This window comes from Dryobates pubescens, unplaced genomic scaffold (assembly GCF_014839835.1).
Source record: "Dryobates pubescens isolate bDryPub1 unplaced genomic scaffold, bDryPub1.pri scaffold_104_arrow_ctg1, whole genome shotgun sequence".
Classification (NCBI taxonomy): Eukaryota; Metazoa; Chordata; class Aves; order Piciformes; family Picidae; genus Dryobates; species Dryobates pubescens.
In genome coordinates, this window is record NW_026530695.1 from 12,733 (window position 1) to 40,286 (window position 27,554).

The 27,554-nt window shown below is 62.8% G+C and overlaps 3 protein-coding genes across 3 annotated transcripts; 2 read left to right on the forward strand and 1 right to left on the reverse strand.

The window, feature by feature from the left end:
• Positions 1-30: 30 nt before the first annotated feature.
• On the reverse strand, positions 31-3,857 carry LOC104301077 (class I histocompatibility antigen, F10 alpha chain-like). The gene is given in 7 exon segments (XM_054179311.1): positions 31-34; positions 1,162-1,198; positions 1,382-1,519; positions 1,659-1,931; positions 2,289-2,564; positions 2,991-3,254; positions 3,782-3,857. Coding segments are annotated over 7 exon segments (1,056 nt in total). The 5' UTR covers positions 3,846-3,857.
• Positions 3,858-12,908: 9,051 nt separating this feature from the next.
• On the forward strand, positions 12,909-16,764 carry LOC104300684 (class I histocompatibility antigen, F10 alpha chain-like). The gene is made up of 8 exons (XM_054179312.1): positions 12,909-12,989; positions 13,556-13,819; positions 13,989-14,276; positions 14,806-15,078; positions 15,167-15,274; positions 15,390-15,425; positions 16,210-16,329; positions 16,622-16,764. The coding sequence occupies exons 1-8, from the start codon at positions 12,926-12,928 to the stop codon at positions 16,762-16,764; spliced, it is 1,296 nt and encodes a 431-aa protein (XP_054035287.1). The 5' UTR covers positions 12,909-12,925.
• On the forward strand, positions 16,662-26,213 carry FLOT1 (flotillin 1). Its single transcript, XM_054179308.1, has 13 exons — positions 16,662-16,777; positions 17,142-17,196; positions 17,366-17,441; positions 17,761-17,851; positions 18,744-18,887; positions 19,651-19,770; positions 20,332-20,427; positions 20,997-21,149; positions 21,514-21,695; positions 22,519-22,564; positions 22,817-22,954; positions 25,378-25,542; positions 26,154-26,213. Exons 2-13 carry the CDS (start codon positions 17,154-17,156, stop codon positions 26,187-26,189), a joined length of 1,290 nt encoding a protein of 429 aa, XP_054035283.1. The 5' UTR covers positions 16,662-16,777; positions 17,142-17,153; the 3' UTR covers positions 26,190-26,213.
• Positions 26,214-27,554: the final 1,341 nt, after the last annotated feature.

Here is a 27,554-nt window from a genome sequence, read left to right on the forward strand (position 1 = left end):
CAAGGCGGCCTCGCTGCAGCAGCACACCGGCTAACTGCGAGCAGGGAACAACAGGATGGAGTCTGCTGCCTGCTCAAGCAGCTGCAATTCAAGCCGCTCCTCAACACCCCGCAGACCCTTGATAGTGGCACCCCACGCACCCTTGATGCTGGCCCCCTGTGCACCCTTGATGCTGGCCCCCTGTGCACCCTTGATGCTGGCACCCCATGCACCCTTGATGCTGGCCCCCTTTGCACCCTTGATGCTGGCCCCCTGTGCACCCTTGATGCTGGCACCCCACGCACCCTTGATGCTGGCACCCTGTGCACCCTTGATGCTGGCCCCCTGTGCACCCTTGATGCTGGCCCCCTGTGCACCCTTGATGCTGGCACCCCACGCACCCTTGATGCTGGCACCCTGTGCACCCTTGATGCTGGCCCCCTGTGCACCCTTGATGCTGGTACCCCATGCACCCTTGATGCTGGCCCCCTTTGCACCCTTGATGCTGGCCCCCTGTGCACCCTTGATGCTGGCACCCCGCGCACCCTTGATGCTGGTGCCCCGCGCACCCTTGATAGTGGCACCCCGCACACCCTTGATGCTGGCACCCCGCGCACCCCTGCTACTTGGACCCCACCCCTACCACCCCAATCCTGTCCCAGCCACACCTCCCTCCCCCAGGACAAGGGCTGGAGGCCCTCTCCTTGCTCCCTCCCCAACCCCATCGGAGAACATCAACTCTGCCCCCACCCAAAGCCAGCCCAGCCCTCAGCCCAGGGCTGTGGCCACGGTCCCAGGCAGTGGGAGAGGTGACGAAGGCAAGCGGGGCAGAGCTGGGGGGAGGCGATACACACAGCAGTGGTTATTGACCACCCAGGAGAAGCCTAAACTGGGCAACTGCAGAGGGTGGTGGAGGTCCTATCCTCCCAGAGCTGCTGGAGTGTCCCGTCCAGGGCTGGCACAGGGTCCCTGTGCTCAGGCAGTGGCAGCTGCAGGGCTGAAGAGGCAGAGTCAGGCAGGGTCCCCTCCCTGCCCCCAAGGCATTGGGATGGGGGGGTCTGAGGTACCCCTCCTGCTGTGGGCAGAGGGCAGGGGGCAGGAGGTGGGGTGGGAGGCATGGGCAGGGAGAAGGGGAAGGGGAGAAGGACAAGAGGAAGGGGAAGGTGAGGCCTTGGTACTCACCTGGTGGTACCGGGTGAAGCCTTTCTTCTGATCTTCCCTGCACAGAGAGGAAGTCATCAGCTGCCCTGCCAGGCTCGGGGACTGCCTGGCAGCACCTCCCAGGGTCCCCATCCCAGCCCCTCCCCTCCATCCCATCCCAAACCATCCCATCCCACCCATCCCATCCCATCCCATCCCATCCCACCCCACCCCTTCCACCCTATCCCAGCCTTCCTCCCACCACCCTCTGCCTCCCCTCTCCCTCAGCTCTCACCTGATCTCCACTTCCAGACGGCAATGCCCATCCCGACGGCAGCCACCGCCGTGACCACCGCCGCGACCACTGCCAGCACCACAGGCAGCGACCGCCCCTCCGGCTCTGGGGGTGGAGGGAGGAGGAGAAGAGCAGAGAGAGGCTAAGGAGGAGAAGGGGAAAATTTCCTCCCCAAGCCTCTCCCAGCCCGCCTCGAGCCCTCCCCAAACCCCTCCCGGCCCCTGCCGGCCGCCCCCAGGCTCACCCCAGGAGTAGAGGCGGGGCTGGGGCAGGCTGGAGTGCTCCACCCGGCAGCGGTAGAGCTCCTGCTCCTGCGGCAGCACCTCGATGGAGGCCCAGGTGGAGAAGCTGCCGTCGCTGTTGGGGACGATGCTGCCCCGCTGGGTGTCCTGGTCCCGCACCTCGGCCCCCTTCAGCCAGCTGACGCCGATGGGCCGCGGGTAGAAGCCATACAGGCGGCAGGACAAGCTCAGGATGCCCTGGCTCTCCTTCCCTGACACTCGCACCACTGGGGGCTCTGGGGGACAAGAGGGGAGGGGGTGGGGGCTGCAGGAGGGATGCAGCCAGCCAGCCCCATCCAAGCTCAGCTGCTCAGCATCCTCAGCTTCCTGACCCAGCTGGGACCCCAGCCCCAGCTGCTGCCAGGGATTGGCACTCCATTATCAGTTCCTCAGCATCCTGGGACCCCAGCCCCAGCTCAGCTCCTCAGCATCCTCACCCTGCTGGGACCCAAGCCCCAGCCCCTGGAGAGCTTCCAGAGCACTTTGGGTGAGGAGCTCAGGGGCAGGGGCTCAGAGCTGAGCGCAGGCAGAGGCTGGGTCAGGGTTGGGACTCCCAAGCAGGAGCTGCCTCTGGGCCTCTCTCCCTCCCTCACCTCTCCTCTCCAGCTCAGCCTGCCCATAGCTCAGGTATCTCTTCAGCCACTCCACACAGGTTTTCTCCAGGTAGTGCTTCAACCTCTCAGCCACTGTCCCATCCTCCTCCCACTTCCTCTTGGTGAGCACAGCTGCTTGGTCTGCTGCAGTGAAGGTCTTCATGTCCTCATTGAGGGCCAGGAAGTCTCTCCCATCGATGGCACTCTGATAGTACCCCCTGGTGCTGCCATCCTCCAGCAGGTCACAGCCATGTATCTGCTGCAGTGTCTGAGGCCCTGGAACACAACCAAGGCCCCAAGGCTGAGTGGCTGCTGCAGCCAAGGGCCTTCAGTGGGGCACAGACCCCCCCAGCAGCACCCCTAGCTCCATGCCAGGGGAGCTCAGGCTGTGGTATGAGAGCTGCCCCTGCCCTACCTGGCATCCTGGGCACTGGAGGGATGGGGGTGACCAGAAGCCCCCCTGGAATCAGAACAGCAAATCCCAAGTGGTGTGAAGCTGGCACAGGGCAGACAGGACCCCCCTGGGGCTGGGGACAGTGCAGCTGGAGCCCTGTGACAGTGGCACCAGGCAGGGCAGGGCAGGATATGTGGGGGTTGGGAGTTCTCCTCTCCCACAAAGCCTCCCTCCAGCCCCACAGAACCCCTGCCAGCCCCACAGAGCCTCCTGCCAGCCACTCAGAACCCCTTCCCAGCCCCACTCACTCCCACTCTGGTTGTATCTCGCCTGCACGATAACCAGGTTCACTTCGTTCATCCTCTCGTTGATCTGTTCAGTGTGGGTCTGGCCATCCCAGTACCCCTGCTCCAGGTTGGCCTTCATCCACTCCCTCAGGGGCTCCATCCTCCTGCTGTTGCTGTCGTAGCGAGCGATGGGGACCCCATCCACGTACCCCACAGCCGTGAACTGAGGCAGCCCCCAGCTGGGCTCCGCCAGCGAGATGTGGAAATAGCGCAGGGAGTGCAGCCCTGGGGGGACAAGGAAGGTCCTGGGTGCCAAGAGAGAGAGCCTGGGGAGGGTCTGCGGGGTCTAGGAGCTGGGGTGCCAGGGAGAGAGGGTGCAGGGGGGTCCCGGTGCCGAGATAAGGGAGTTGAAGGGGGTGTCGATGCCTAGAAGGGGACCAGGAGCTACCCGATGCCAAGAAAAGGAGGTCCGGAAGGGGGGCAGGGGGGGTGCGGCTGGGGCGAGCGGTGCGGGTCGGAAAGGCGCAGGGTGGGCGGAGATCGCACGGGGAAACGAGACAGACTGACGGAAGATGGAGAACCGCTGCCAGCAACAAGGAGCACGGGGGGGGCGGGGGGGGGTGTCCCGGTGCCAAGGAAAGTGGGCCCAGGGCGCTCAAGGTGCCAAGAGAAGGAGAGAGGTTGAGAGGGGACTCCGATGCCAAGAGAAGAGGCTCCAAGGGGGTCGCGACGCAAAGAGAAAAGGTCCCATGGGCGGGGGGGTCCCAGTGCCCACGGAAGGGTCTCCCGGGTGTCCCCCAGCTCGCGCTCACCGTTCACGGCTCCTCCGAGGACCCCCAGGAGCAAACCCAAGCCCAGAACCCACCGGGACCCCATGGCGCTGCCGGCTATGACTCCTGAGCTAAACTTGGCACAGAGTCCCCTTGGCAGCCTCCACCATTGGCTGAGGCGCTTCCCCTCAAACAATAGCAGTGAACAGCCTCTGATGTGACGGCTTGGCAGGCAGGTTGATAGGAAAGAGAAAGGAACTCGGAGCTGCGGAAAAGGCAGCCCCAAGCTGGGCTCCGCCAGCGAGATGTGGAAATAGGCGGGCAGGGCGGGACGGAAAGACGCAGGATTGGAGGCGAACGGAAAACCAGGACAGACGAGGGAGAAGGAGACAAGACGGACGACGACGAGAGAAGAAACACTAAGACGGACAACCGGTACCAAGAGAAGGGAGCACAGGAGGGTCCCTGTGCCAAGGAAAGGGGGTCCAGGGCGCTCAAGGTGCCAAGAGAAGGAGAGAGGTTGAGGGGGGACTCCGATGCCAAGAGAAGAGGCTCCATGTGGGTCGCGACGCAAAGAGAAAAGGTCCCATGGGCGGGGGGGGGGGGTCCCAGTGCCCATGGAAAGGTCTCCCGGGTGTCCCCCCCAGCTCGCGCTCACCGTTCACGGCTCCTCCGAGGACCCCCAGGAGCAAACCCAAGCCGAGAACCCACCGGGACCCCATGGCGCTGATGGCTCTGATCCCGGAGCGACACTTGGCTATGACTCCTGAGCGTAACTCGACAGAGAGCAGACACAACAGGAGGTGTGCGGTGTGCGGTGTCCGGTGTCCGGTGTCCGGTGTCCGGTGTCCGGTCTGCGAGCTCTCTCGCCCCGCCCCGCCCCGCCCGCTGCGAGGCTGCCACGCCCACGGAGCCTCCCGTCCACCAATAGCAGCCTGAAGCGCTCCGCTAGCCACGCCCCTTGGCAGGCAGATCCAGCCCGGCCGGGTGGGAAGGGAATTTCCAATGATGCAGAACTGGAACACAACCAAGGCTGAATGGCTGCTGCAGCCCAGGGTCTTCAGTGGGGCACAACCCCCCCCAGCAGCACCCCCAGCCCCATGCCAGGGGAGCTCAGGCTCTGGTATGAGAGCTGTCCCTGTCCTGCCTGGGATCCTGGGCACTGGAGGGATGGGGGTGACCAGAAGTCCCCCTGGAATCAGAACAGCAAATGCCAAGCGGTGTGAAGCTGGCACAGGGCAGCCAGGACCCTCTGGGGCTGGGGACAGTGCAGCTAGAGCCCTGTGAGAGTGGCACCAGGCAGGGCAGGGCAGGATATGTGGGGGTTGGGAGTTCTCCTCTCCCACAAAGCCTCCCTCCAGCCCCACAGAACACCCTGCCAGCCACTCAGAACCCCCTCTCACCTCACAGAACCCCTTCCCAGCCCCACTCACTCCCACTCTGGTTGTATCTCGCCTGCACGATAACCAGGTTCAGTTCGTTCATCCTCTCGTTGATCTGTTCAGTGTGGGTCTGGCCATCCCAATACCCCTGGTCCAGGTTGGCCTTCATCCACTCCCTCAGGGGCTCCATCCTCCTGCTGTTGCTGTCGTAGCGAGCGATGGGGACCCCATCCACGTACCCCACAGCCGTGAACTGAGGCAGCCCCCAGCTGGGCTCCGCCAGCGAGATGTGGAAATAGCGCAGGGAGTGCAGCCCTGGGGGGACGAGGAAGGTCCTGGGTGCCAAGAGAGAGAGCCTGGGGAGGGTCTGCGGGGTGCAGGAGCTGGGGTGCCAGGGAGAGAGGCTGCAGGGGGGTCCCGGTGCCGAGATCAGGGAGTTGAAGTGAGTGTCGATACCTAGAAGATGTCCAGGAGCTACCCGATGCCAAGAAAACGAGGTCCGGGTGGGGCTGGGGGGAGGGCGGGACCGAAAGACGCAGGATGGGCGGAGAACAGAGGACAGACCGACGACGGCGGACGACAGAAGACAGACACCACACACCGAGACACCGGACGTCGGACGGAGGGACAGACGGAGGACCGGTACCATGTGAAGGGACCAGAGGAGGGTCCACATGCCAAGAAAAGTAGGTCCGGGCCGGGGGATGTGGGGCTGGGGGGAGCAGAGCGGGGCGGAAAGGCGCAGGATGGACGGAGAACGCACGGGGAAACGAGACAGACTGACGGACGGAGGGAGGACGAGTGCCAGGAAGAAAGCACAGGGGGGTCCCTGTGCCAAGGAAAGGGGGTCCAGGGCGCTCAAGGTGCCAAGAGAAGGAGAGAGGTTGAGAGGGGACTCCGATGCCAAGAGAAGAGGCTCCAAGGGGGTCGCGACGCAAAGAGAGAAGGTCCCATGGGCGGGGGGGGGGGTCCCAGTGCCCACGGAAGGGTCTCCCGGGTCCCCCCCCCAGCTCGCGCTCACCGTTCACGGCTCCTCTGAGGACCCCCAGGAGCAAACCCAAGCCGAAAAACCCCCGGGACCCCATGGCGCTGCTGGCTCTGATGCACGGAACCAAACTCTACGCTCTCCCCGCAGCTGGAGCCCAAGGGCAGTGGCAGCTACAGCCTTGGAACGTGTAGGAGCCTCTCGCCCCGCCCCGCCCCGCCCCCTGCGAGGCTGCCACGCCCACAGCACCTCCCGTCCACCAATAGCAGCCTGAAGCGCTCCGCTAGCGCCGCCCCTTGGCAGGCAGATCCAGCCCGGCCGGGTGGGAAGGGAATGCCCGAAGCGGAGCTGGGGCAAGGGCAGGGGGCGGAGGGCTCCGATCCGTCCCCAGCGCAGGCGGGTGCCCCCCTGTGGTGGTGAGGGCAAGTTCTCCCTCCCCCCCAAAGCAACCGCAGCCAGCGCAGCCGGAGAAGCCAAGCTGTATCTAGAAGCAGGATGCAATGCCCTGAGCATGGACACAACGCACAACGTTTACAACACACAGAGGAATGCACAGCAAAGAGAGTAATACAGAACAAAACTCCCTCCCCTAGGCAGAGGAGGGTTCCCCCCCTCTGTGCCCCCCTCTCTCCCCCTACCTCCCTTCTCCCCAAAAGGCTTAGAGAGAGAGAGAGAAGCTAATTATTGAGGAGGACAATTCTGTCAGCTTCAAGCACATGCAAGGAGTAGTTTTCTTCTCTCTCCAGGTGAGCTCCAGCTGCTGCTGCTGAGAGGCAGAAGCAGGGAGGCTGAAAAGACAGAACGGACTGGAGCTGACTGAGGCTCAGGCTGAGCTAAAACTTCAAGCTGCATTTTCCCTCTCTACCAATGAAATTCCTTTAGAATAGCTGAATGTTCTCATTCCACACCAAAGCATTCAGCCAGAGGCTTCCAGCACTGTCCCTTTCTTAAAGGCACAGCCTCGAACGGTCACCCCCCCCCGGAGCTCAGCCCCCTCCGCACTGCAGCCAGGGAGGGTCCTGCCGGGGGTGCGGCGGACGGGAAGCTGCCATCGGGGGTGGCCTCATCCGCGGCGCCGCCTCGCCAGAGCCTCCTGCGGGGGTCCCTCGACCCTGCAGAGCTCTGCTGGGGTCTGCAGGGGTCCGTAGAGGTCAGTAGGGGTCTGCCAGAGGTCGGTACTGGTCTGCCAGGGGTCTGTTTGGGGCCGTTGGAGTCTTCAGGGGTTGGCAGGGGTCCATGGGGGTCGATTAGAATATAAGGGTTGGCAGAGTTCTGCAGGGGTCCCCAAGGATCTGCCCCCACCCAAAGGCAGCCCAGCCCTCAGGCCATGGCTGTGGCAGCAGTTCTGGCACTGGGAGAGGTGGCAAAGGCAACTGGGGCAGAGCTGGGGGGATACACACAGCAATATTTATTGACCACCCAGGAGAAGCCCAAGGAAAGGAAACCAAGGCAGTGCAGAGGGTGGTGGAGGTGTGGTGGGACCCAGGAGGAGCTGCTGGAGGCAGAAGAGTCCCATCCGGGGCTGGCACAGGGTCCCTGTGCTCAGGCAGTGGCAGCTGCATGGCCAAGAGGAAGAGGCAGAGTCAGGCAGGGTCCCCTCCCAGCCCCCAAGGCACTGGGAAGGGGGCTCTGGGGGTGCCCCTCCTGCAGTGGCTGTGGGCAGAGGCCAGGGGCCGCGGGAGGTGGGGTGGGAGGCATGAAATGGGGGAAAGGGGAGAAGGAGGAAAGGGGATAAGGGGGACAGAGGAGGTGAGGCCCTCACCTGGTGGTACCAGGTTGAAGCCTTTGTTCTGCTGCTGCTTCCCTGCACAGGGTAGAAGGCTTCAGCCTCAGCACTGCTGCCCTGGCAGGCTCCTGCCGGCAGCCCTTCCCTTCCCTTCCCTTCCCATCCCCTCCCTCCCATTCCTTCCCCTCTTCTCCCTTCCCATCCCCTCCAGTCCCATCCTATCCTCCCCCTTCCCATCCCTCCCCTCCCCTCCCATTCCCTTCCACCCCATCCTTCCCTTCCCCACTTTTCTCATCCCCTCCCATACTCCCCTTCCCCTCAGTCCCCTTCCCCTCCTTCCTTTCCTGTCCCCTCCCTTCACCTCTCCTCCCTCCCATCCCTTCCTATTCCTTCCCCTCCCATCCCATCGCTTCCCATCCCGTTCTCACCCCTCTTCTCCCTTCTTTCTGTCCCATCCTTTCCCCTCCCTTCCCACCTCCCAGCCTTACGCCTACCCCTCTCTGCCTCCTCTCCCCCTCAGCTGTTACCTGATCTCAGCTTCCAGACGGTGCCTCCGATCCCGACGGCAGCCACGGCAGCGACCACCGCCGCGACCACTGCCAGCACCACAGACAGCGACCACCCCCCCGGCTCTGGGGGAGGGGAGAAGAGCAGGGAGAAGGTAAGGAGAAGGGAAAACCTCCACCCCAAGCCTCTCCCAGCCCCCCTCAAGCCCTCCCCAAACCCCTCCCGGCCCCTGCCGGCCGCCCCCAGGCTCACCCCAGGAGTAGAGGCGGGGCTGGGGCAGGCTGGAGTGCTCCACCCGGCAGCGGTAGAGCTCCTGCTCCTGCGGCAGCACCTCGATGGAGGCCCAGGTGGAGAAGCTGCCGTCGCTGTTGGGGACGATGCTGCCCCGCTGGGTGTCCTGGTCCCGCACCTCGGCCCCCTTCAGCCAGCTGACGCCGATGGGCCGCGGGTAGAAGCCATACAGGCGGCAGGACAAGCTCAGGATGCCCTGGCTCTCCTTCCCTGACACTCGCACCACTGGGGGCTCTGGGGGACAAGAGGGGAGGGGGTGGGGGCTGCAGGAGGGATGCAGCCAGCCAGCACTTCCTGATGCTGCCAGGGCTTGGCCCCCTCCAAGCTCAGCTGCTCAGCATCCTCACCCAGCTGGGACCCCAGCCTCAGATACTGCCAGGGCTTGGCCCTCCATCCTCAGGTCCTCAGCATCCTGGGACCCCAGCCCCAGCTCAGCTCCTCAGCATCCTCACCCTGCTGGGACCCAAGACCCAGCCCCTGGAGAGCTTCCAGAGCCCTTTGGGTGAGGAGCTCAGGGGCAGGGGCTCAGAGCTGAGCGCAGGCAGAGGCTGGGTCAGGGTTGGGACTCCCAGGCAGGAGCTGCCTCTGGGCCTCTCTCCCTCCCTCACCTCTCCTCTCCAGCTCAGCCTGCCCATAGCTCAGGTATCTCTTCAGCCACTCCATACAGATGTGCCCCAGGTAGTTCTTCCAGTGCTCAGCCACTGTGCCATCCTCCTCCCACTTCCTCTTGGTGAGCACAGCTGCTTGGTCTGCTGCAGTGAAGGTCTTCATGTCCTCATTGAGGGCCAGGAAGTCTCTCCCATCGATGGCATACTGATGGTACCCCCTGGTGCTGCCATCCTCCAGCAGGTCACAGCCATACATCCACTGCAGTGTCTGAGGCCCTGGAACACAACCAAGGCCCCAAGGCTGAGTGGCTGCTGCAGCCCAGGGCCTTCAGTGGGGCACAGACCCCCCAGCAGCACCCCCAGCCCCAGGCCAGGGGTGCTCAGGCTGTCCCTGTCCTGCCTGGGGCCCTGGGCACTGGAGGGATGGGGGTGACCAGAAGCCTCCCTGGAATCAGATCAGCAAATCCCAGGTGGTGTGAAGCTGGCACAGGGCAGCCAGGACCCCCTGGAGCTGGGGACAGTGCAGCTGGAGCCCTGTGACAGCAGGACCAAGCAGGGCACAGCAGGATACTGTGGGGGGGAACTCTGCCAGCTCCACAGTGCCTCTTCCAGCCCCTCAGAGCCCCCTGCCAGCCCCTCAGAGCCCCCTGCCAGCCCCACTCACTCCCACTCTGGTTGTATCTCGCCCGCACGTTGTCCAGGCTCTGTTGGACCATCTCCTGGTTGCTCTGTTCAATCTGGCTCTGCCCATCCCAGTACTCCTGGTCCAGGTTGGCCTTCATCCACTCTGCCTTGGCCTCCACCCTTCCCGTGCTGCTGTCGTAGCGAGCGATGGGGACCCCATCCACGTACCCCACAGCCGTGAACTGAGGCAGCCCCCAGCTGGGCTCCGCCACCGAGATGTAGAAATAGCGCAGGGAGTGCAGCCCTGGGGGGATGAGGAGGAAGGTGACCGGGAGGAAGGTCCTGGGTTCTACAAAAGAGAGCCTGGGGGGGATGAGGTCTCAAGGAAATAAGGGGCTGGGGGCTGTTGGAGCCGGGATTCCAAGGGGAAGAGGGTCCGAGGGGGTGCTGACGTCGAGAGAAGGTCCAGAGGGGGTCTGGGTGCAAAGAGAATGGAGCAGAGAGGTGGGGGGGTGGGGTCCGACGCTTAGAAGGGGTCCAGGAGCCGAACGGTGTCACGAGAAGGGGTTCCGGGGGCTGCCGGTGACAAGAGAAAAGCTCCAGGGGGATCCCGATGCCAGAAGGGGGGAGTACAGGGAGGGTCCCGCGAAAAGAGAAGGGAGTACCGGGAGATGCCGATGCCGAGAAGGAGTCCAGTGGGATCCCGGTGCCAAGCGGTCCGGCGGGGGCGGTGGCAAGATAAGGGGGTCCGGTGGGACACCGGTGCCAAAAGAAGGGGATCCAGGGGGGGTCCCTGTGCCAAGGAGAGGGGGTCCAGGGCGCTCAAGGTGCCAAGAGGAGAGAGGTTGAGGGAGGACTGCGATGCCAAGAGAAGAGGCTCCAAGGGGGTCGCGACGCAAAGAGAAAAGGTCCCATGGGAGGGGGGATCCCAGTGCCCACGGAAGGGTCTCCCGGGTGTCCCACACTCCGCGTTCACCGTTCACGGCTCCTCCGAAGACTCCCAGGAGCAGCCCCAGGCGGAGCACCCACCGGGACCCCATGGCGCTGCTGGCTCTGATCCCGGAGCGACACTTAGCGCCAGGCCCCGCCCCGGGCTCTACCATTGGCTCAGGTGCTTCCCATCCACCAATAGCAGCCTGAGGTGCCTTTGACGTCATCGGGCGGCAGGCAGATCGAGCCAGCGCAGGTTGGAAAGGAAAGTGAAAGGGACTCGGGACTGGGGAAAGGGCAGAGGACGAAGGGCACCGCTCTGTCCCCAGCGGAGGCGGGTGACCCCCGGAGCTCAGCCCCCTCCGCACTGCAGCCAGGGAGGGTCCTGCTGGGGGTGCGGCAGACGGGAAGCTGCCATCGGGGGTGGCCTCATCCGCGGCGCCGCCTCGCCAGAGCCTCCTGCGGGGGTCCCTCGACCCTGCAGAGCTCTGCTGGGGTCTGCAGGGGTCCGTGGAGGTCAGTAGGGGTCTTCCGGAGGTCGGTAGATGTCAGTAGGGGTCTGCCAGGGGTCGATACTGGTCTGCCAGTGGTCTGTTGGAGTCTTTAGGGGTTGGCAGGGGTCAACTCACTCTGTAGGGGTTGGCAGGGGTCTGCAGGGGTTCCCAAGGATCTGCCCCCACACAAAGCCAGCGCAGCCCTCAGGTCACGGCTGTGGCAGCAGTTCAGGCCCTGGGAGAGGTGACAAAGGCAGCTGGGGCAGAGCTGGGGAGACACACACACACGGAGAGCAATATTTCATAGAATCATAGAATCAAGAAGGTTGGAAAAGACCTCAGAGTCCAACCTGTCACCCAACACCTCCTGACTAATTAAACCACGGCTCCACGTGCCACGTCCAATCCCCTCTTGAACACCTCCAGGGACGGTGACTCCACCACCTCCCTGGGCAGCACATTCCAATGGCCAATCTCTCTTGCTGGGAAGAGGCTCCAAGGGCGGTTCGACGCAAAGAGGAAAGGTCCCATGCGAGGAGGTCCCAATGCCCAGGGAAGGGTCTCCCGGGCGCCCCCCACCCCGCGCTCACCGTTCACGGCTCCCCCGAGGAACAGCCCCAGGAGCAGCCCCAGGCCGAGCACCCTCCGGGACCCCATGGCGCTGCTGGCTCTGATCCCGGAGCTAAACTTTTAGACTCGGGCCCTTTCCCGGGCTCCACCATTGGCTGAGGCGCTTCCAGTTCACCAATAGCCGCCTGAGCCGGCCCTGACGTCACCAGTTGGCAGGCAGATCGAGCCCGCGCAGGCCGGAAGGGAACGCGAACGCATCTCCCCTCATCCCCGCCCCGCACTCCGCCCTCCTCCCTTACGCAACCAATAGCAACGCGCCATGCCTACCCGTGTCGTCATCAGTCACTGGGCAGAGTAAGGTTAGCAAGCTCCCCCTCCCTCCTCCTCCCCTGGGTTCCCTACGCCTCAGACCCCATCCTGGGTACTTCCTGCGGGGTCCTGGGACCTCCTCCCATCTCCCAGTTTATTTTTGGGGTGTGTCTCCCCCGCCCCCGGTTTCTGTCGCAGCCCCCCCGTGATGGTGGCCGGCGGGAGGGTCCTGGCGATCCCCTGCCCGCAGCAGATCCAGCGGTGAAGGGGCGCAGGGGGGAAGCACCGAAGGGACACTGAAAGGAAGCTTAGGGACAGTGGGGTGCAGGGTGAATATCGAAGGGATCCCAAGTCCCAAACCAGCCCCCGGGAAGCCGTGGGGCACTGGACTCGTGCCTGGGGGGGCGGGTATCGCCGTCCGATGGTGCCGGGGGTGGGGGTCCCGGGGAGGGAGGGGGTCTCGGGAAGGGGGTCCTGGGGAGGGAGTCCCGGGAAGAGAGGGGGTCCCGGGAAGGGAGGGGGTCCCAGAGAAGGGAGGGGGTCCTAAGAAGGAGAGGGGGTCCACGGGAGGTGGTCCCGGCTGTGCCCTGTCCCCCGCCGCTGGAGCTCCACCTGCGCGGTCGGAATCTGCCTGGCTACTTATGACACCATAGAGCTTTCGAGCTGCTATTGGTGGATACGAAACAGCTCAGCCAATGCGAGAGAGCGAGGGGCGGGACCTGTGTCAGGTTGGGCTCCGCGGCCGGAGCGGAGCGCAGCGATGGGGTCCGGCTGGGTGCTCGGCTTGGGGCTGCTCCTGGGGGTCCTCAGGGGAGCCGTGAATGGTTAGCAGGGTGGTGGGGCGCACACAGGAGCCCTTTCCCCAGACACTGGCACCCTTATGGACTCCTCCTCTTGGTACCGGGACCCCTTTTCTCCTGGCATCGGAGCCTGCCCTCAGCCTCTTTTCAACCCTGGGCACCTTGAACTCCCTGGACCCCCTTCTCTTGGCCTCGGGACTTCTCCCTCGACCCCTCTCCATCCCTGAGCACCTTGAGCGCCCTGGACCCCCTTCCCTTGGCCTGGGGACTCCCCTCAAACTTTCCCTCCATCCATGGGTGGCACTAGGAACGCCCTGGACCTCCCTTCTCTTGGCCTCGGGACCCCCTGGACCCTCTTCTCTTACCTCTGGGACACCCCTCTGTCCCCTCTCCCCCGGCACCCCAGCTCCAACAGCCCCCAGTTCCCCTATTTCCTTGCCTCCACATCCCACCCCCACCTCTTTTTGGGCACGCCAGGACCTTCTTCCTGCCGCTCGCCACCCTCCGTGTCTGTTCCCTCCTCCTCCTCTTCCCTCCTCCTCCTCTTCCCTCCTCCTCCTCCTGCCCTTCCTCCTCTCCATATCCCCCAGGGGGCCACTCCCTGCGCTATTGCCAAGTCTCGGTGTTGGAGGCCAGCCCGGAGCTGCCTCAGTTTCTCTCCGTGGGCTACGTGGATGGGGTCCCCATCAGCCGCTACGACAGTGAGACGAGGAGGGCAGAGCCCCTGGCCGGGTGGATGAAGGCCAACCTGAACCAGGACTATTGGGACGGCCAGAGCCAGGCTCGGCAGAGCAGCCAGGAGGTTAACCTCCTGAACCTCGACAGGCTGAGGAAGAGATACAACCACAGCGGCAGTGAGTCAGCGGGGGGACACGGGGGAGGGCTGGGAGGGAACTCTGTGGTGTAGGAGGGGGCTCTGTGGGGCTGGGAGAGGGCTCTGTGGGGCTGGCACGGGGCTCTGTGGGGTTTGGGGGGAGTCTCAGTCCCCTTGTGCCCTCCCCCCACCCCCTGGCCGTGCCCCAGCTGCCCACAGCTGGCAGACCACCTACGGCTGCGAGCTGCTGGTGGATGGCAGCAGCAGGGGGAGCTGGCGGAGCGCCTACGACGGGAGAGACTTCCTGGCCTTGGAGCAGGACTCCCCCGGCTTCGTGGCCCGGCAGCCCAACCCGGACCAGGTGGTCCTGGCCACCAAGGAGGAGTGGGAGAGGGAGGGGACCATGGCCGAGGAGTGGAGGCACTACCTGGGGGAGGTCTGTGTAGAGTGGCTGAAGAGATACCTGCTGTTTGGACAGGAGGAGCTGGAGAGGAGAGGTGAGGGGAAGGAGGGAGAGAGGGAAGGAGGGAGGGAGGAAAGGAGGGAAGGAGAGGGGAGGAGAGGGAGAGAGGGAGGAAAGAGGAGGGGAGGAGAGAGAAGGAAGGAGGGAGGGAGAAAGGGAGAGAGAAGAAGGAGAGAGGGAGGAAAGAGGGGAGGGAGAGAGAGGGAGGAAAGAGGGAGGGGAGGGGGAGAGGGAAAGTGAGATAGGGAGGGAGGGAGGGAGGGAGGAAGGAAGGGAGGCCCAGAGGCATTCTTCTGCTTGGGAGTCCCAACTGTGAGCCAACCTCAGGGGAGGGAGAGAGGGAGGGACAGAGGGAAAGAGGAAGGGAGAAAAGGAGGGAGGGAAAGAGTAAGGGAGAGAAGGAGGGAGGGAGGGAGAGAGAGGGAGGCCAAGCCCTGGCACCATTTGGGTCTGGGGATCCCAAGCTGCTGAGAAGCTGAGCCTGGGGCTTGGCCAAGCCCTGGCTACCTGCGGCGTCTCTCCAGCCCCCTCCCCCTCTCCTCTCTCTCCCCATCCCCTCCAAGTCCCTCCTACAGTGGTGGTGACCAAGAAGAAGACCCAGAGAGCCCTGACCTTGTCCTGCCACCTGTATGGCTTCTACCCGCGGCCCATCGGCGTCAGCTGGCTGAAGGGGGCCGAGGTGCGGGACCAGGACACCCAGCGGGGCAGCATCGTCCCCAACAGCGACGGCAGCTTCTCCACCTGGGCCTCCATCGAGGTGCTGCCGCAGGAGCAGGAGCTCTACCGCTGCCGGGTGGAGCACTCCAGCCTGCCCCAGCCCCGCCTCTACCCCTGGGGTGAGCCTGGGGGCGGCTGGGAGGGGCTTGGGGAGGAGGTTTTCCCCTTCCCATCCTCACCCTCTCCCTGCTCTTCCTCCCCTCCCAGGGCCGCCTCCGCTGTCCACGATGCTGGCGACGGTCGCGGCGGTGGTCGTCGCCTTCGTCGCCGTCGTCGGGATCGGCGTCGCCGTCTGGAAGCGGCAGCCAGGTGCCGGTAAAGTAGAGGAGCGGGGAAGGACCGGGTGGGAGGAAGGCTGGGAGGGGCTCCGGGCAGCCTCCGAGCCTGGCCGAGCAGCGTCCTGGGAGCTGATGGCTTCTTCCCTCTGCAGGGCAGCAGGAGAAAGGCTACGTCCCCCTGGTAGATGGTGAGTTCCTCTTCCCCTTCCCCCCTTCTCCCCTTTCCCCCTTCTTCCCTTCCCCAGCTTCTCCCCCTCCTCCTTTTCCCCCTCTTGCCCCCTGCCCTCTGCCCATCCCTAGAGCCCCCCCCAGTGCCTTGGGGGCAGGGAGGGGACCCTGCCTGACTCTGCCTCTTCCTCTTGGCCCTGCAGCTGCCACCCCCTGAGCACAGGGACCCTGTTCCAGCCCTGGATGGGACTCTCCTGCCTCCAGCAGCTCCTCCCTGGGTCCTCCCCCACCCTCTGCACTGCGTTGGGTCCCCATTTTGGGGGATCTTCTGCGCGGTGGTTCTCCTGGGTGGTCAATAAATGTTACTGTGTGTCCCCCCCCAGCCCTGTCCCAGTTGCTTTTGTCATCTCTCCCAGTGCCTGAACTGGTCGCACAGCCTTGGCTTGAGCTCGGGGCTGGGCTTGGGTGGGGGCAGAGTTGATGCTCTCCATGGGAGATGTGGGTTCTGGGAGAGGGAGCCCAGGAGGGTTGAGAAAGGGGCTTGAAGGGGCGTCCCGGTGCCCAGGAAGGTTCGCAGTGACCGGGAATGGGACTCCTGGGGTCGCCCGTGCCCAGGGGCAGGAGCTCCGGGGTCTCCCCATACCGGTGGTCGCCCCGATGGGGAAACCCCCTGCCCAGCCAGGAACAGCCCCGGCGCTCCGCTCCGGCCTCGAGCAGTGCGCGGAGCCCCGCCCCTCTCTCCACCATTGGCTGAGCCGCTTCGTCTTCACCAATTGCGACTCGAGCTTTTTCTGACGTCATCAGTCGCCGGGCAGATTCCTCTTGCTGAGAAAACGAAAGCAGCGGAGTGCGGCGCCGGGGGAAGCAGGGACAGGGCACAGCCGAGACCCCCTCCCCGGACCCCGCCACCAGCCGGGACCATCGGTCCGGGACCCCCCACCCACCCAGGGCTTGGGGGAACCCACGAGTCCAGTGCCCCACAACTTCCCGGGGGCTCTATTGGGCACTGGCCACTGTCCCGCTACCCTCACAGCGGCCACCAATAGAAAAGCGCGGTCTCCGTGACGTCATTAGTCACTGGGCAGAGTAAGAAGGGCAGCTACAGCGAGCGGCAAGCGCGGCCCCGCCGCGGGGACGCCGGGGTCGCGCGGCCACCGTCCTGCTCCCTCCCGCAAGCGCGACCAATAGAAACGCGCGATCTCCGTGACGTCATTAGTCCCTGGGCAGAGTAAGGAGAGTGGAGAGCGTGAGGGAGGCAAGAGCGGCGCTGCCGCGGGGGCTGCCGGGATCGTGGAGGCTCCGCTGCGGGTGGGGCCCAGCTGCGGCGGGAGGACCGGGAGCGGCCTGGCGGAGGAGTAACGGCCCCGGGCGGGTAAATAACGGCGCTGGGGGGGTAATAAGGGACCTGGAGAGGTAAATAAGGGCCCTGGGGTGGTAATAAGGGCCCGGGGGGGGGTGGGTAATAAAGGCCTTGAGGGGGTAACACGGGCTCTGAGGGGGTAAATAAAGGGCCTGGGGGGCAAATAAGAGGCCTGGGGGGGTACTAATGGGTCTGGAGGTGTAATAAGGGCCCTGGGGTGGGGTGGGGTGGGTAAATAAAGGCCCCGGGGGGGTAAATAATGGACCTAGGGGGGTAAATAAAGGGTCTGGGCGGGTAATAAGGGCACTGAGGGGGTAGATAAAGGGCCTGGGGGGGTAAAATAAGGACCCCGGGGGGGGTCATTTGCCCCCCACAGGTCCCTTCCAGGATGTTCTTCACCTGTGGCCCCAACGAGGCCATGGTGGTCTCAGGTGAGTTGGGGGGACTCCCCCCTTGACCCCTTCCCCCTCTCCCCCCCCCCATTAATTTCTGGGGTCCCCCCCTCAGTATCCCCTCTCCTGGGTCCCCACTTTGGGGTCCTGGGACCTCCTCCCCCCCACCTCCAGTGTGATTTTTTTGGGGGGTCCCTTCCCCCCCCAGGTTTCTGTCGCAGCCCCCCCGTGATGGTGGCTGGGGGGAGGGTCCTGGTGATCCCCTGCCTGCAGCAGATCCAGAGGTGAAGGGGCACTGGGAGGGCACTGGGAGGCACTGGGGGGACACTGAAGGGGAAGGGGGGGTGGGGGGGCACTGGGGAATACTGGGAGGCACTGGAGGGATACTGGGGGTCACCAGGAGGCACTGGGGGGGCACTGGGGAGGCTTTGGGGGACACTGAAGGGTTACTGGGGGGCACTGGGAGGACACTGGGAGGGCATTGGGGGATACTGGGGTACCCCTAAGTGACACTGGGGGGAGGAGGGGAGGTGACACTCGTGTACCTCTCATCCCCTCCCCCCTCCCCTTCCCCTCCTTTCCCTCCCCCCCCCTCCCCCCCAGGATCTCCCTCAACACTCTGACCCTCAACGTGCGGAGTGAGAAGGTCTACACTCGCCTCGGGGTCCCCATCTCTGTCACTGGCATCGCCCAGGTGACCCCCCCGGGACCCCCCCCCAGTGTCCCCTCGATGCCCTCCCATCCCCTCCCCCCCTCCCCCCCCAAGTTCAGCCCTTTCCTCCCTCCCTCTCCATCCCTCCCCCCCACCCCCATCCTGCCAAGTCCCTTTTAAGAGCCTTGTGGGCCCCACCTGGTGGTCTTAAAAGGGGCATGGTGAGGTGGGGACCACCCCTCACCCCCAGAAATGAGGGGGGTGGTCCCCAAGTGGAGGGGGACCTCCCAGATATGGAGGGGACCCTTAAAAACATGGGAGAGCCCCCCTTTCCCCCCCCAAAATGGAGGTAACCCTCCCCCTTAAAAAGGGCTGGGAGTGTTGGGACCCACCTGAAATGCTCTTAAAAGGGCAATGCCATGGTGAGCTTCCCCAACTTAAAGGAGTCTTGGGGGTGAGCCCTTAAAAAGAGGCCCTTGGGTGGGCTCTAAAGGGAGGGTTGGGACCTCCCCACCCCTTCCCCAGCCCCTCCAGGAGGTCTTTGTCCCTTTCAAAAGGGGCAATGCCAGGGGTGGTCCTGCTCAGAAATCCCCCTGGGAGGAGGAGCCCACCTGGGGTACCCCTCTCCCCAAACCTCTCTCTCCTCCCCTCCCCTTTCCCTCTCTAGTGAATTAGGAACAAAAGAGTAGAGAAATATCAGGGTGAGATTCCAGTCAGCTCCAAGTGTGGCTGGGAGGGTGAGCTGCTGGCCTTGCAGGGTCAGCATGCAATGCAGCCTGGCCCAGACCCAGAAGGCAGCCTGAGGGCAGGATGTGAGGTGGTAAAACTCCCTCCCCCCGGAATGGGTTGAGAATGAGCTTCCTTTGGCCTTCCCTCTGACCCCCAAACGTGCAGCTGGAGGCTTCTGCAGCTGTCCCTCTCCTGTCCCACGCAGGTGAAGATCCAGGGGCAGAACAAGGAGATGCTGGCAGCTGCCTGCCAGATGTTCCTGGGCAAGTCGGAGGCAGAGATCGCTCAGATCGCCCTCGAGACCCTGGAGGGCCACCAGAGGGCCATCATGGCCCACATGACCGTGGAGGTAAGGCTGGCCACGCCCCCTCCCCACCCCACCCCACCCCTGGGGCTTGGCCACACCCTCCCTGGGCTCAGCCACACCCCTCATAGGCTGGCCACGCCCTCTGGGACTCGAGGACCCGCCCATTGGGCGGCCAAGCACAGCCCTCGAGGTCGGTTGCAGCTCCTTTAAACAGGGGGAACCGCCTGCTGGGGAGGCCACGCCTCCTTGCTGGAAGCCGCGCCCACTTCCGGCGTAAGCAGCACTCACTTCCGGTGTAAGCCGAGCCCCACTTCCGGTGTAAGCGGCACTCACTCTAGGTGTAAGCTGCACCCACTTCCGGTATGAGCAGAGTCCACTTCCGGTGTAAGCAGCTGCACTCACTTCCGGTGTGAGGCGAGTCCACGTTCGCTCTGCGCAGTGCCCGCTTCTGGCGCGAGCCGAGCTCACTTCCGGTTTGAGCGGCAGTCACTTCCGGTGCAGACCCCTCAGCTCTGCTGCCCGCCAGCCCCCACGTCTGGCGTCACCCCTGGCCGCTTCCGGCGTGCCCTGCGCTCACTTCCGGCGTGCCCTGCGCTCACTTCCGGCGTGCCCTGCGCTCACTTCCGGCGTGCCCTGCGCTCACTTCCGGTGCCAGCCTTACCCCTTCCCAAGCCCCCGCTGTTGAAACCCCACCCCACGAGCAAGCAACCCCCACCCGCTTTGAAGCCCCGCCCCCTCAGCCCCGCCAGCTCCGCCCCCTGCGCGCCGCCCACCGCCGCGGGCCGCTGCCGCCCCCTGCCGGCAGGAGCTGTACAAGGACCGGCAGAAGTTCTCGGAGCAGGTGTTCAAGGTGGCCTCCTCCGACCTGGTCACGATGGGCATCAGCGTCGTCAGCTACACCCTCAAGGACATCAAGGACGACCAGGTGGCACCGAGGGGGGGGGGGCACCTGAGGGGGCACCCGGGGTGGGGGCAAGGGTCTCAAGGGTGGGGCAAGGAGAAGGTGGCACCTGGGGCGGCACCCGAGGGGGCACCAAGGTGCGAGCAGGGCTCTGGGGAGGGTCGAGGGAGGCTCGGAGGGCATCAAGCGTGAGAAGGTGGCACCTGGGGGGGCACCGAGGGAGGATGTGAAGGGAGTGGAGCTCTTGAGAGAATAAAGAAAGGCTTGGAGAGCATCAAGGATGACTTGGTGGCACCTGGGGGGGGCACCCAGGGTGGGCACAGGGCTGTGGGGAGCGTCAAGAGAGCCTTGGAGGGCATCAAGGATGCCTTGGTGGCACCTGGGGGGGACACCTAGGAGGGCACCCAGTGTGGGCACAGGGCTCTGGGGAGGGTCAAGAGAGCCTTGGAGGGCATCAAGGACCCCCTCATGGTCACCACCCCCCTTCCAGTGCCACCTGTGCCACCCAGCAGAGGTTGGTTGGGCTCAGGGGGGGGTCCAGAGGTGTGGTGGTGCCCCCTGTGACGCCCACCTTGGTGCCCCCAGGACTACCTACACTCGCTGGGGAAGGGTCGCACGGCACAGGTCCAGCGCGATGCCCGCGTGGGGGAGGCCGAGGCCAAGAGGGATGCTGGCATCAGGGTGGGTTTGGAGCCTCCCCTGGCACCTCCCTGGCATCTTTGTTACCTCCCCTGGCACCTCTCTGGAACCTCTGGCACATCCCTTAGCACCTCTGGCACTTTCTGTGGTACCTCTGGCACCTTTGTTACCTTCTCTGGCACCTGCCCAGCACGTCTGGCACCTTTGCTGGCATCTTTGTCACCTCCTTGGCTTCTTTGTCCCCTCCCTTGGTGCCTCTCCTGGCACCTCTGGCACCTGCCCTGGCACCTCCTCTGTCATCTCTGGCACCTCCCCTGGCACCTCTTTTGGCACCTCTGCCACTTTCCTGTCACCTTTGGCACCTCCCTTGCACTTCCCTGGCACCTCTGCCACCCCGACCCACTCCATGTCCCTCCTGAGGTCTCTGCCACCCCCCCAGTGCCCCACTGTGCCCTCCCAGTCCCCCCCAGTGCCCTTCTCTGTCTCCTGTGCTCCCCCTGTGCCCCCCCGGTACCTCTGTCCCTTCCCAGCGCCCCCTAGTGCCCCCTGTGCCCCTCCACTCCCCTCCCAGCTGTGCCCCCAGCCCTCCCCTGCCTGCTGTGCCCCCGCAGGAGGCTGCTGCCCGCCAGGAGCAGGTCTCAGGGCAGCTGCAGAGTGAGGCCTGCACGGCTCAGGCCCAGAGAGACTTCCAGCTGCAGCAGGCAGCCTGCGACGGCGCCGTCAGCGCCCGCCGGGCGCAGGCCGACCTGGCCTACCAGCTGCAGGTGAGCTAACACCCCCCCTGGATCACCCCCATGCCACCTTGACCCACCCCCTACCGTCCCTATGCTACCTTGCCCAGCTCCATGCCACCCCTAGGCCACTCTGAGCCACCCTCACCCATCCCATGCCATCCCCATGCCACCCTCACCCACCCCACGTCACTCTAATCCACCTCTATGCCACCCTCACCCACCCCCATGCCACCCTGGAGCCCCCAGGGTGTTCCCCACTCTCCCTTTTGGGGTCCTCCAGATCCTTTTTGGGGTCCTGGAGGTCCTTCAGTGCTGCTCCTGAAGGTCCTTGAGGCCCTTTCTGGGGGTTCAGAGGAGCTGAGCTGGGCTCTTGGGGGGGGTGGGTGGGATTCAGGTGGCCAGGACCAAGCAGCAGATCGAGGAGGAGAGAGCTCAGGTGCTGGTGGTGGAGAGGGCCCAGCAGGTGGCGCTGCAGGAGCAGGAGATTGGGCGCCGCGAGAGGGAGCTGGAGGCCACCGTCCGCAAGCCTGCCGAGGCCGAGCGCTACCGGCTCGAGCGATTGGCCGAGGCCCAGCGGTGAGGCCCGCCCCCCCCGGGGCCTCCTCACTGCGGGGAGGCGTGGCCCCTTTAAGAGGACCCACACCTCTGGGTTGGGGGGGGTCCCACCTCGTTGGGTCAAGGTGTTGCCCTTTTAAGAGGTGGCGTGGCCCCTTTAAGAGCAGCCACACCTCGGGGTTGGTGGGTCCCACCTCATTGGGTCAAGCCATTGCCCCTTTAAGAGCAGCCACACCTCGGGGTTGGTGGGTCCCACCTCCTTGGATCAAGGTGTTGCCCCTTTAAGAGGTGGTGTGGCCCCTTTAAGAGCAGCCACACCTCGGGGTTGGTGGGTCCCACCTCATTGGGTCAAGCCATTGCCCCTTTAAGAGCAGCCACACCTCTGGGTTGGTGGGTCCCACCTCGTTGGGTCAAGGTGTTGCCCTTTTAAGAGGTGGTGTGGCCCCTTTAAGAGCAGCCACACCTCGGGGTTGGGGGGGTCCCACCTCATTGGGTAAAGCCATTGCCCCTTTAAGAGCAGCCACACCTCTGGGTTGATGGGTCCCACTTTGCTAGGTTAACCCATTGCCATTTGAAGAGGTGGGGTGGCCCCTTTAAGAGGTGCCATGGCTCTTTTAAGAGGTGTTGTGGCCCCTTTAAGAGCAGCCACACCCCTGCCATGGCGGCCATCACCTCATTGGGCTGAGCCATTGCTCCTTTAAGAGGAGCCACACCTTCCCTTCGGTGGGTCCCACCTCCTTGGGCGGTACCATGGCCCCTTTAAGAGAAACCCCACCCCCTTCCCTCAAGCCCCACCCTTCCCAAGCCCCGCCCCCACCAAACCCCGCCCCCACCCTCACCACAGGTCCCAGCTGATGATGCAGGCAGAGGCAGAGGCTGAAGCCTTGAAGGTAAGGAGGAAGGGGCGGGGCTAATCGAGGGGGCGGAGCCAATGAGGGTGGAGCTTGGGGGTATGTGCATGGGGGAACCTCCAGGGGTGCGCTCCCATTGGCTGGGGGGGCTCCAAGGGGTGGAGCTCAGAGGGGTGGCGGCTTATACGGGGTCAAAAGCCCAAGGGGGTGGTTTCAGGGGGGTGGAGCCTAACTGGGCGTGGTGAGCCAAGCCATGCCCTGATTGGCTGGTGGGGGGGGGGGGGAGGTCAGGTGACCGGGGCGGCGCGAGCCGCGGCCTTGGCAGCCAAGGCCAAGGCGGAGGCGGCGCAGACCCAGGCCAAGGCCGAAGCCTTCAGCAGCTACCAGGAGGCTGCGGTGGTGGATTTGGTGCTGCAGAGGCTGCCACAGGTAACCCCTGCTGGGGGGGGGAGAGGATTTGGGGCTAAACTGAGGGAATTTGGGGCAAAATGGGGAGATTGGGGGGGAAATTGCAATTTGGGGCTGAAATTTGGGAATTTGGGGGTAAAAAGGGGGGATTTTGGGGTCAAAATTTCAGTTTGGGAGTCCAAAGTTTAATTCTGGGGGGGAAATTTGGGGCTCAACTCTGGGGCTCAAGGGGGTGAAGTTTCAATTTTGGGCTGAAACTTGGGGATTTTGGGGGTGAAATTTCAATGTTGGGCTGAAATTTGGGGATGTTGGGGTGAAAGATGGGAATTTTGGGCTGAAGTTTGGGAATTTGGGGGCTAAATTTCAGTTTTGGGCTGAAATTTGGGGGTTTTGGGGTCAGAGCTGGGAATTTGGGGGTGAAGTTTGGGAATTTGTGGATTAAATTTCAGGTTTGGGCTGAAATTCAGGGGCTTGGGGGTCAAAGCTGGGAATTTTGGGCTCAAATTTGGGAATGTGGGGGTTAAATTTCAATTTGGGGCTGAAATTTGGGGATTTTGGGGTCAAAGCTGGGAATTTTGGTCAAAAAATGTGGGAATTGGGGGGTTAAATTTCACTTTTGGGATCCAAATTTCAATTTGGGGCTGAAATTTGGGGATTTGGGGGGCAGAATAAAAATTTGGGCCAGAAATTTCACAATTTGGGGTCAGTTTCAAATTTGGGGCTGAAACTTGGGGATTTGGGGGCCAAACTTGAAATTTGGGGCTGAAATTTCACAATTTTGGGGTCTCTTTCAAATTTGGGGCTAAAACTTGGGGATTTTGGGGCCAAAATTGAAATGTGGGACTGAAATTTGACAATTTTGCGGTGTCTTTCAAATTTGGGGCTGAAACTTGGGCATTTTGGGGCCAAACTTGAAATGTGGGGCTGAAATTTGGCGATTTTGGGGTCAGGTTCAAATTTGGGGCTGAAACTTGGGGATTTTGGGGCCAAAATTGAAATGTGAGGCTGAAATTTCACAGCTTGGGATGTTTCAAATTTGGGGTTGAAATTGGGGGATTTTGGGGCCAGAATTGAAATTTGAGGTTGAAATTTGGGGATTTGGGGGCCAAACTTGAAATGTGGGGCTGGAATTTGGTGATTTTGGGGTCAGTTCCAAATTTGGGGCTGAAATATGGGTTTTTGGGGGCCAAAATTGAAATATGGGGCTAAAAATTGGGGATTTTTGGGTCAGTTTCAAATTTGGGGCTGAAACTTGGCTATTTGGGGGCCAAAATTGAAATGTGGTGCTGAAATTTGGGGGTTTTTGGGTCACTTTCAAATTTGGGGCTGAAACTTGGGGTTTTTGGGTCAGTTTCAAATTTGGGGCTGAAACTTGGGGATTTTTGGGCCAGTTTCAAATCTGGGGCTGAAACTTGGGGATTTTTGGGCCAGTTTCAAATTTGGGGCTGAAACTTGGGGATTTGGGGGCCAAAAAATTGAAATCTGGGGCTGGAACTTGGGGATTTTGGGGCCCAAAATTGAAATTTGGGGCTGAAATTTGGTGATTTTGGGGTCGGTTTCAAATTTGGGGCTGAAACTTGGGGATTTGGGGGCCAAAATTGAGATTTGGGGCTGGAATTTGGTGATTTTGGGGTCAGTTCCAAATTTGGGGCTGAAATTTGGGGTTTTGGGGGCCAAAATTGAAATGTGGGGCTAAAATTTGGGGATTTTTGGGCCAGTTTCAAATTTGGGGCTGAAACTTGGGGGGTTTGGGTCAGTTTAAAATTTGGGGCTGAAACTTGGGGATTTTTGGGCCAGTTTCAAATTTGGGGCTGAAACTTGGGGACTTGGGGGCCAAACATTGAAATCTGGGGCTGGAACTTGGGGATTTTGGGGCCCAAAATTGAAATGTGGGGCTGGAATTTGGTGATTTTGGGGTCAGTTCCAAATTTGGGGCTGAAATTTGGGTTTTTGGGGGCCAAAATTGAAATGTGGGGCTAAAATTTGGGGATTTTTGGGTCAGTTTCAAATTTGGGCCTGAAACTTAGGGATTTGGGGGCCAAAAATTGAAATCTGGGGCTGGAACTTGGGGATTTTGGGGCCCAAAATTGAAATTTGGGGCTGGAATTTGGTGATTTTTGGGGTCGGTTTCAAATTTGGGGCTGAAACTTGGGGATTTGGGGCCCAAAATTGAAATGTGGGGCTGAAATTTGGTGATTTTGGGGTCGGTTTCAAATTTGGGGCTGAAACTTGGGGATTTGGGGGCCAAAATTGAAATTTGGGGCTGAAACTTGGGGATTTGGGGCCCAAAATTGAAATGTGGGGCTGAAATTGGGGGGATTTGTGGGTCCCTTTCAAATGTGGGGCTGAAACTCGGGGGGGGTGGGGTTTGGGGCCAAGAGGCGGGGCTTTGGGCGCGGCCCGCGGCTCTGGGGGGCTGAGGGCGGCGCCTGTGGGGCTCGCAGGTGGCGCAGGCGGTGGCGGAGCCGCTGCTGGGGGCCCGCAGGGTGACGCTGGTGGCAGGGGGCTCGGGGCCCCTGGGGGTCTCGCGGCTGCCGGGGGAGATCCTGGAGGTGGTCTGCAAGCTGCCGACCGCCGTCGAGGCCCTCACCGGAGTCAGCGTCACCAAGGTGCTCCCCTTGGACCTCTCCCCCCCTGCCTCTGGGGACACCCCAACACTTGGGGGTCCCCTCCCCTCCCCCCACCATCAAGAGCTCCTCCTGGGTATCCCCCCCAACCTCAGGGTCCTCACCGTGGTGTCCCTTCCTGGGGAAATCACTCTTAGGGTTCTCCCCTTGGTGTCCCCCACCTTGGTGTCCCCTCCCTCAGGGTCCCTTCCTGGGTGTGTCCCCCTCCCAAGTTCCCCCCACCTTGGGAGTCCCTTCCCCTGCCCAGATCCCCACTTCAGGGTCCCCTTCTGGGTGAGTCCCCCCCCTTGCTGTCTTCCTCATCAGTCCCCTCCTGTGTGTCTCCCCCCAAGATCTCCCCCTCATTGTCCCCCCCTCAGGGTCCCCCTCCTGGGTGTGTGGTCCCCCCTTCAGGGTCATGTCTCTCCCCCCACCTCATCAGGGTCCCCCTCCTGGGTGTGTTCCTCCCAAGGTCCCCCCCTCAGTGTCATCTCACCAGGGACCCCCCTGCAAGGTCTCCTCCTCTATGTCCCCCCCCACCCCCCAAGCTGTTGCCCCCTTCAGGGTCCCCACTTGGGTGTCCCCCCCTCACTATCTCCTTTGTTCCCCTCCAGGCTGCCCAGAAGAACCCAGGAGAGTGCCAGGCCTGAGCCACTGCCACCCTCCCCTGGCACTGCCCCCAAGGTGCCACCAAGCCCTTAGGCCTCTGTCCCCATGGTGCCATCAAGCCCTTAGGCCTCTGTCCCCATGGTGCCACCAAGCCCCTGCAGCTGCCACCACCCCTCTGGAGCTGCCCCCACACCCTGGGCCTCTGTCCTCAAAGTGCCACCACCCCCCTGTTCCTTCTGTCCCCCAACCATTAAAGCTGCTGCCACCTGCACCTGGACTCCCTGGGGTGGTGGCTTTGGGGAACCTCCCAAAGGGGACAACTGGTGGCCAGGGGGAGGTGGGAGACAGCTGAGGAGACCTTGGGGACATGGCTGAGGACCTTAAGGGGACCTCAAGATGGACTTTGAGAACCTAAAGGAGCTGGAAGGGACCTTAGAGACATGGTGGGGACTTGGAAGGGACCTTAAGATGGACTTGGAGGACCTAAAGGAGCTGGCATGGACCTTGGGGATATGGTAGGGACCTCAACATGGACCTCAGGGACATGGAAAGCACCTTGGGGACACAACCAAGGACCTTAAGTACCTTGAGGGGACCTTGGGGACATGGTGGGGACTTGGAAGGGACCTTAAGATGGACTTGGAGGGGACCTCAAGACGGGACTTTGAGGACCTGGAAAGGACCTTAAGATGGACTTGGGAGGACCTAAAGGAGCTGGCATGGACCTTGGGGATATGGTGGGGACCTCAACATGGACCTCAGGGACATGGAAAGCACCTTGGGGACACAGCAAAGGACCTTAAGTACCTTGAGGGGACCTTGGGGACATGGTGGAGACCTCAAGATGGGACTTGGAGGAGCTGGCAGGGACCTTAAGAAGGACTTGGGAGGACCTGGAAAGGACCTTAAGATGGACTTGGAGGACCTAAAGGAGCTGGCAGGGACCTCGGAGACCTCAACATGGACCTCAGGGACACGGAAGGCACCTTGGGGACACAACCAAGGACCTTAAGTACCTTGAGGGGACCTTGGGGACATGGTGGAGACCTCAGAGACCTAGAAGGGACCTGGAAGAGCTGCTGGGGGCCAGAAGTGGACGTGGGAGGTGAGATGGTGCCAAGGAGATGCCAAGGAAGGTGACCCAGGACACACTGGGGACTTGTTGAGGTCCCAGGTTTTTATTTCCTCCCCCACCCAGGGAAAAATTTTGTTTTAAACACAAAACAGGTGAAAAAAATCCCAAACAAAACACAGACACACACAAAAAAAAAGACAAAAGCAAAAGAAAAGACCAAAAATGGACAATTTGGGACCATCTGAGGGGGGTTTAGGAGAGCCTCAAGGTGGAGCCACCGAGGAGGAACCTCGAGAAGGTTGGGGCCTAAAAAGGGAGGTGGGGGGAGGGA